The sequence below is a fragment of the Amborella trichopoda genome, chromosome 10 (assembly GCF_054954075.1).
Source record: "Amborella trichopoda isolate Santa Cruz 75 chromosome 10, AtrichopodaSantaCruz75HAP2 v2.0, whole genome shotgun sequence".
NCBI lineage: Eukaryota > Viridiplantae > Streptophyta > Magnoliopsida > Amborellales > Amborellaceae > Amborella > Amborella trichopoda.
This window is the reverse complement of record NC_142345.1, coordinates 45818040-45826691: the sequence shown is the minus strand read 5'-3', so window position 1 is coordinate 45826691 and position 8652 is coordinate 45818040. Positions and strand designations below refer to the sequence as shown.

Genomic DNA, 8652 nt, shown 5'->3' with positions numbered 1-8652 from the left:
AACCGATCTGCAGCATGTAGTGGGGGTGCCTCAACCCCAGACCATAGCATCCGACCTCCTGCATCATACAATTGCCATTTGCACTGCTATACGATTCTTGGCCCTCTCTCATAAACCCATCCCTCTTTCTATTGCCCGCTCCCTTTTCTTCCAATCTCAATACCTTTGCCTACGACACCCTCATAAGAGCTTTTGCTAACTCGTCTAGCCCCTACTCTCGCACGCTCCTCCTCCATCCTGACAACTTCACCTTCCCCTTCCTCCTCAAGGCCTCTTCCGCACGCAACTCTCTCCCAGAATGGCAGCAGCTCCATGACCACATCATCAAGCTCGGCTTCCACTTCAACACCTCCTCCACATGTACTCCCAATGCGGCCACCTTGATGATGTGCGGCATGTTCGACTCTGCCCCTCCTTGCCTAGACATTGTCTCTTGGAACACCCTCATTGATGCCTGCTCCAAACTTGGAGCCCTCAAGGCCGCACATGACCTCTTTGATAGCATGCCTCATGAAAGAAATGAATCACATGGAGTGCCATGATCTCGGGCTATGCCAACTATGGAGACTTGGCAATAGCCCGCTCCTTGTTGGACAGCATGCCGTTTAGAAAGAACACGGTGCATGGAATTCTATGATCTCAGGTTTTGCGAGATCCGGGCTGTTGTCCCTTGCTCGCTGGGCTTTTGATGAGATGCCCTTGCAGAACATGGTCTCGTGGAATGCCATGATCCCTGCCTACACTCAGAGCGGAAACATGAATTCTGCACATCGGTTGTTCAAGGAGATGCCCGAGAGAGACGTGGTGTCATGGACCACCATGATTTCTGGCTATGTGCAGAACAACCGCTTCAAAGATGCACTGTTTCTGTTCAACAAGATGCAATTGGACAAAGACGTGAAACCAAATGAGATTACGTTGGTGACTATGCTGTCGCCGTGCGCGCACTTGGCAGCACTCAATCAAGGCAGATGGATTCATACATACATGGAGCGCAACAACATAGTGATATGCAACAATTTGGGTGCCGCCCTCGTAGACATGTACACAATGCGGGAGCATTGAGACCGCAGTCAGGGTCTTCTGGGGTTTGGAGCACAGGAATGTGCTCATCACAGGACTGGCCATGCATGGACTCGTCAACGACATCCTGGAAGCGTTCTCTTGCATGCAGAGGGAGAAGGTGAGGCCCAATGACATTACATTCATCTGGTTGCTGATGTCGTGTAGTCATGGAGGTCTGGTGGATGAGGGGCGTGCATTCTTCATGACAAAGGAACAAAGGATTAAGCCTGAGATTAAGCACGACGGATTCATGGCCAACCTGCTAGGACGAGCGGGGTTCCTTGAGGCCGAAAGGCTCATCAAAAGCATGCCCACGAATCCCGACATAATGGTTTTGGGTGCTCTGCTAAGCGCTTGTAGGATTCACCGCAGCGTCAATATTGTGAATCGATCTCATGGAATTGGAGGGTGGTCAAGAAGCTGGCTGCCATGTGCTCCTCTCAAACATATATGCTGCTGCTGGCAGATGGGACGACCTCAACGAGGTTAGGAATTGCATGAAAAGAAAGGGTATCAAGAAAGTTCGAGGTTCCAGTCTCATCGAGATGGAAGGCACCATTCATGAGTTTATCGCTGGGGATTGGTCACACTCCCAAACGAAGGAGATCTATTTATGGTTGAAGGCAATGGACAAGAAGTTGAGGTCTGAAGGTATATAAGCCTGACACCATGGGTGCGTTATTGGACGTGGATGAAGAGTATAGAGAGGCTTGGCTTTTGCAGCACAGTGACAAGGTAGCAGTTGCGTTTTCCATGATCAATGCCCTTCCTGGAGGGTCGGCAGTGCCTGTAAGGATTGTAAAAAACCTGAGGATATGTGGGGATTGTCATTCCTTTGTGAAGTTCATCTCCAAGTTGTGTGAGGGATATACTCATCCGGGATCGCAATAGGTTCCATCATTTCAAAAATGGTAACTCTAGACCGTTGGAAGACGTGACTTTTTATTCCACAGGGCCGTTTGGAATTCGTTAACAGGGATTAGAGGCCATAATCTTATCTCCTGTAAGCCTGGAGAAAGTCCCAGAGCAGAAAAACCATGGCCGTGTTCCTGCTCTAATTAACAGATGAGGCTTCCTGCCAGCTCTCTTGTTGATGATTAATGAAGCAAATATTGTTACTTAGGTGAAATTTGTACTCTTCTAAATATCTAATCCTCCCAATTAATGCAATGAATTCTGCAAAAAACCCAAAAGGCATCTGTGTGACTTCGCTGAAGTGCAGAATACCACATTGTGAAGAGTTGAAAGTCACCATATTCAGCTCCATTACTTTGACGGTTCGGGACTGGATCAGTTTTAATGGTGCTAGCAGGACAGACGTCACATTGCAGCCTTTGCTATGCATGTCATAAAATACAAAGAGATCGAATATGATTAGTTATCACACCCACTTGTGAATAACTAAAAGACATCATGGTACAAAACGTTCGCTCAGGAAGAAGAAGAAGCTCAACAACTAATGAATCATCACACACGCTTGAGAATAATCAAAAGATATCATAACACAAAACATTCACTTAGGGAGAACAAGATGGACAAGACTCAATAGCTAAATTAAGACCTCACAACTCGTCAACGCCAAGAGTCAAACGCATTCCATGAAAGCGCTTGTTTGGGATTTACAAATTGTTTAATCCATTTCAATCTTCCATGAGTTTGGCTGATCTTGCTCTATCATCAGGTTGGTTAACCTTGCTCGGTGCACAGGAGGCAACTTCATAAAATGATATAGGTGTCGAACAAAAAAGAGACCATGTTTCAGGTTGGCCACGATTCAATGCCTCTCTCTTTGAGACTTTTAGAAATTTGGCTAAATTTTATTTATTCCAATTATACTCAATTTAGATGGAGACATTCATCCATTACACTCCCATCTTTACCATAGAAGAGTAACAATCTTCATTACTAACTTCCATTTTTTGCAGAAAAAATACAGTTTGAAGAACACAGGTAGATATTCCATACTAGCACAACTGAAGTTTAGGTAGATATTCCATATTAGCACAACTGAAGCTTTTATTGTATCATTGTATCTTAAGAGTTGTAATTTTGTTGAAACAGCAAGTGGAAGAGGGCATCCCATCCTCGCACCAGAGAAATGGCGAATATTTCAAGGTCGCAAATACAAAGAGAACGCATAATTGGAAACTCAGAAACATATATTCATTGTCAAAGCAAACCTACTAAAACCAAAACATGAGTTCTACCGAAATATCTCAAAATCAGGTCCACATTAGGGAGAAATAAAATGAGTCATAAACTGAAACTACCACGTCTAAAGCTATAATTATCATCAAAATTAAAGCAATATTCCAGGAATCCGTTTTACCCATGCTTCAGTATTTAAAAGTAATAAAAATAAAAAAGCAAAACGCAAGAGCAAGCAAAATGCGTCCAGCCACCACAAGTTTAGTCGACCTCCTCCATCTTGCTGCCCTCAGCATCAATATCTTCAAGAGGAGGCATGTCAGAGTCCTGTTCTGCAGCAGTGTCATCCTCATCGATGCTCAGGCCCAGCTTGAGCATGCGGTGGATCCTGTTACCAAAAGTGTTGGGGTCATCCAGGCTGAACCCAGAGGTGAGGAGAGCAGTCTCAAAAAGGAGCAACACCAAATCCTTGACGGACTTGTCATTCTTGTCGACATCTGCCCTCTTCCTGAGCTCCTCCATGATGGCATTCTCAGGGTTGATCTCCATTGTCTTCTTGCTGGACATGTAGCCTGACATGTTGCTGTCCCTCAGGGCCTGAGCTTTCATGATTCTTTCCATGTTGGCCGTCCACCCATACTCCCCAGTGACAAGGCAGCATGGGGAGTCCACCACACGGTCAGAGACCACCACCTTCTCCACCTTGTCGCCCAAAATGTCCTTGATCACCTTGCAAAGCCCCTCAAACTTGGCCATGAGGCTTTCCTTCTTCTTCTTCTCATCCTCACTTTCATCAAGTTTTAACCCCTCCTTTGTCGCAGAGACTAGCTTCTTCCCTTCATACTCCTTCAATTGGCCCACGGCATACTCGTCAATGGCATCCACCATGTAGAGCACCTCATACCCCTTCTTCTTCAGCCTCTCAAGAAAAGGAGAGTTCTCAACTGCCTTCTTGCTCTCTCCAGTGATGTAGTAGATCTCGCTCTGGCCTTCCTTCATCCTGGTGACATAGTCCTTAAGGCTTGTCATTTCATCCCCGCTCTTGGTGGAGTGGTACCTCAGCAGGTCAGCAAGCTTTGACCTGTTCTGTGTGTCCTCATGGATGCCGAGCTTGATGTTCTTGGAGAAGGACTCGTAGAATTTGTCGTAGTCTTCCTTGTTCTCAGCAACCTCAAAGAAGAGTTCGACGCACTTCTTGACAAGGTTCTTCCTGATCACCTTCAGGATCTTGTTCTGCTGAAGCATCTCTCGGGAGATGTTCAATGGGAGGTCCTCCGAGTCCACAATTCCCTTCACGAAGCTAAGGTACTCGGGGATCAACTCCTCACAGTTGTCCATGATGAAGACACGCCTCACATAAAGCTTGATGTTGTTGAGCTTCTTCCTGGTGTCAAAGAGATCGAAAGGAGCCCTCTTGGGCACAAAGAGGACAGCCTTGAACTCAAGCTGCCCCTCCACAGAGAAGTGCTTGACTGCAAGGTGCTCCTCCCAGTCATTCGTGAGGCTCTTGTAGAAGGCCGCATACTCCTCCTTGACGATCTCTTCAGGCTTCCTCATCCATATGGGTTTCTGTTTGTTAACGACTGCCCATTCATGGGACACCTCCTTGATCTTCTTCTTCTTTTTCTCTTCCTTCTCCTCATCCACTTCCTCAACCTTTCCTTCCTCATCCTTCTTCTCTTTCTCCTCATCATCTTCATCATCAGAGACCTCCTTCTCAGTAGTCTTCTCAGTCCAAAGGGAAATGGGATAACTGATAAATTCTGAATGCTTCTTTACGAGATCCTTCAAACGCCTCTCCTCAAGGTACTCCAACTGCAATCAAAGATATAAAAATTCAATTTTCAACAAAAAAATAATAATAATGACAAAGATACCAGTAAGTGTGTCGCATTGGACCTTTTTTTCCATTTTTCTTAGATGCACAGAAAACTATGGCAAATGACAACAAAAGCACTCGAAATAACCATAAACAATATAATTAATACCTAAACAATTAAAAAATTAAGCTATCAAATCCACTAGACTTTACTGGTAACTGCCAGAATATTTTTTCTTCTAAATGTACAAAATGACATAGGAAATGACAACAAAATCACAAAAAGCATGCAACAATATGCAGAACCAACACCTTTATGCAATTGAGGCAGTGAAGTCCAAACCTTGTTTTTACAAAATGTACAGGTACATCAAGTAAATGATAAAAATGGAACTGAACAAGCATTTTCAAGGAGATATAGCCCCAATGCCTATTGCTTTTCTTTATTCATTCCAGATTCTCATTCTCGTTGCATTAGAAGTGCCCTCTTTTGAGTATATATTTTTTTTCATTTCCTCTGAAAGCAGAATGAGAGTCACATGTAACAAAGTAAAAACTGTATTTGGAATGTTCATCTAACATCATCTAAAGAACAGTCTGCATTGAATCATTATAAAATTGAAAGAAAAAAAAAAGGGACAAAGATTCAATTTCCCAAAAGGCGACAGATGCTGAAAAAAGGGGTACAGATGACAAAAGGATAGTAACTAACAACTTCAATAAAAAAGAAAGGATAGTAACTAACAGTCTTCAGTACACTGTTCTTTCCCAAAATGCTCAGAAAGCTGGGAGCAAATGTAAAATAAATTGAGACAGCCATCCACGAAGAGAGATATGACTTGGCCATAAAGCTAGGAAAACTATCGTGTGCAACAAAACAAGAAAAACTTCGGAGTTTCCCTTGGATGGTACTTTAAAATGTAGTATAAAGCATAAGGAGTGAAAATAAAAACTATAAACAAAAAGAATGAGATTTTGGAGAAGTACACTATGATCCTCGTGAGTACAGGTAGTTCATGTTTATGAGGTTGTTACTGTCCTATAAATTGTAAATTGTTCATGGTGGTGAAAGAGAAAGTAGGACACACAATTTGGAATCATGCAGTTCTCTGACCCTACTTTATTGGACAAAATGGCTGGACCATACTAGCCCTCATAACTTGAAACCAAAACTTTTAAGTTTCATTTTAAACTCAAAACTAATTAAAACAAGCTCAAGGGCTGTTACATACTTACATCCCCACCCCCTCGTCCAAACTCCTCTCTGAGACTCTGAAAGCGAGTGAGAGTGAGACTCTGAGAACGAGTGAGAGTGAGAGTGAGTGTGAGAGGGGGAGAGGGAGGGGGAGGGGGAGAGAGAGGAGCTTGAACAAGGGAGTGGGGGAATATAACACCCCCCTTCCCCTTTTATAAAAGCAACTTTAATTTGATGATCCTTTGAGAATCGAAGTAAGGGTCCAACTACTTCTTAAGGAGAAAAACACTATGCTATATAGTTTCAGCTTTGAAGAGTTCATTATTGCTTAAGAGTTCATTATTGCTTAAAGAGCCAAAAGACAATTTTGTCAAAAAAAAGACAAAGGAAAGGACCTCTTTATGAATTTGAAATATATTTGACCCATTTTTCAAATTTAGAAAAATTAAAAAGACCATATTTCTCAAAAAAAAAAAAATAAATAAAAGGACCATATTTCTCAAAAAAAAAAAAATTAAAAGGACCATACAAAATTTTCCCTTAAAAATATCATGTAATTATTTTATATATAGCAATACAATCTCGTCAACAGTTCAAGAAATAGTAATTTCAATTAAAACAACAAATAAATACGATATGTAAAATTTACGGAAAGTAGCATAATAACACATAAATAAAGCATGGCCAGCGAAAACAAATAAGTAAACAAACAAATATAAAAAGCATGGCAGTAAAGTATACAGGAATCTCACACAGATAATTACATCACCACCACCACCATAAACCAATCAATCATCCAAATACCCCCATAAATATCGCACATGAAAAAAACACAACAGAATGAAAACGAGGGAAGAAGAGCAAAGTAGGCCAGCATAAGAAAACAACTAAGTAAACAAACAAATATAAAAAACATGGCAGTTAAAGTATACAGGAATCTCACACAGATAATTACATCATCCAGCCAATCATCCAAATACCCCTTAAATAACACACATTAAAAAACACAACACAACATAATGACAACAAGGGAAGACCACATAATGAAAACAAGGGAAGAACGGCAAAGTAGCAGTAGTACCTGATCCTCCTTCAAGAAGAGGGTGATTTTGGTTCCCCTGCCAAGGCTCTCGCCAGAGGAGTCCCTGGTAACAGTGAAGGAACCCCCAGCCTGAGACTCCCAAACGTACTGTTCGTCATCATTGTGCTTAGTGGTGACAATGACCTTCTCAGCGACCAAATAAGCAGAATAGAAACCCACTCCAAACTGACCAATCATGCTCACATCAGCACCGGCGGCCAGAGCCTCCATGAACTCTTTGGTTCCTGACCTTGCGATTGTCCCCAAATTGTTCACCAGATCTGATACCCACCCAAATACCCATAGTAATCAGACAAAAATCAGCAGATAATCAACAAGGAGATATAGAACTCATCCAAAAACAATCAGCCAGCCGGTGAAGTAAACGGAGGACAAACAATTAAAATCGAGAGAGGGCTTACCAGCCTTGGTCATGCCAATGCCACTGTCGATGATGGAGAGAGTGTTGCTGGCCTTGTCAGGGACAATGTGGATGAAGAGCTCAGGCTGAGCATCGAGCTTGCTCTTGTCAGTGAGACTCTCAAACCGGATCTTGTCCAGGGCCTGCAGCACAGCACCAAACATACAAAACTCATCAACTTCAAACTCACAAAAGCGAACAGAGAGAGAGATAATACGAGAGAAAAAGAGAAAGAAAGGGAAGGGGGGCGTGGATATGATGCATACATCAGAGGCGTTGCTGATGAGTTCTCTTAAGAAGATCTCCTTGTTGGAGTAAAACGTGTTGATGATGAGGCTGAGCAACTGGTTTATCTCAGCCTGGAACGCAAACGTCTCAACATCCGCCATCGCTGCTTCTGTTGATCACCTCCACAAAAACCAGAAAGCTAACGACGATGGAATCAGAAAAAAAGAGGGAAGCGCAGGCGATTAGGGTTTCTTGATGAGGAGGCAAGGAATGGAGGGGAGGTTTTTAAAGAGCAAAGAAAGGGTCTTCTAGAGACTTCTATCACATTTGGTCCCACACGTTTTTTATATTGGACTTACTTTCTAATCATCTCACCTGTTTACCGTAAGTAGCAGAGTTATGAGGTTTATATAAAAGGGTAAACAAGGCACCTCAAAAATTAACAGGGAGAGGTGGTTACCGTACCCAAAAAATACTCAAATTCATATCGATTTTGAAAAAAAATAATTCAATTTTATAATACATTTTTTTAACGTAAATTTTCAATATTTTCAAGTGTTCATAAATCTATTCTATTTAAATTATTTATTAAATGTTAAACTTAATAATTAAATACAAAATAAATTTTCAAATCACCACAAAAATGTCTACTATTCAAACAATATCTTACAACACCCTTCAAATGCTCGCTTCGG

The 8652-nt window shown here is 42.1% G+C and overlaps 1 protein-coding gene and 1 pseudogene across 3 annotated transcripts; one reads left to right on the top strand and one right to left on the bottom strand.

Annotated features, from left to right (window-relative positions):
- Window positions 1-288: 288 nt before the first annotated feature.
- On the top strand, window positions 289-3520 carry LOC105421686 (pentatricopeptide repeat-containing protein At5g48910-like; annotated as a pseudogene). Its single transcript, XR_016042386.1, has one exon. The product of XR_016042386.1 is annotated as a pentatricopeptide repeat-containing protein At5g48910-like (transcript).
- LOC18447377 (heat shock protein 81-1) lies at window positions 3207-8214 on the bottom strand. 2 transcript variants are annotated; one of them, XM_006857476.4, is made up of 4 exons: window positions 7996-8214; window positions 7731-7872; window positions 7309-7589; window positions 3207-5028 (listed from the first exon to the last, which is right to left on the bottom strand). In XM_006857476.4, the coding sequence occupies exons 1-4, from the start codon at window positions 8116-8118 to the stop codon at window positions 3475-3477; spliced, it is 2100 nt and encodes a 699-aa protein (XP_006857538.1). In that variant the 5' UTR covers window positions 8119-8214; the 3' UTR covers window positions 3207-3474. The 2 variants fall into 2 exon arrangements, with proteins under 2 accessions (XP_006857538.1, XP_011628206.1); XM_011629904.3 differs by having other exon boundaries at window positions 7731-8214.
- Between the last annotated feature and the right edge of the window lie 438 nt (window positions 8215-8652).

Coding starts and splice junctions, on each gene's coding strand:
- LOC18447377 (XM_011629904.3), bottom strand. CDS start 8,118: ATGGCGGATGTTGAGACGTTTGCGTTCCAGGCTGAGATAAACCAGTTG. Junction 7,590..7,730: donor CATTGGCATGACCAAGGCTG/GTAAGCCCTCTC, acceptor GGTGGGTATCAG/ATCTGGTGAACAATTTGGGG. Junction 5,029..7,308: donor TCTTCTTGAAGGAGGATCAG/GTACTACTGCTA, acceptor CTTTGATTGCAG/TTGGAGTACCTTGAGGAGAG.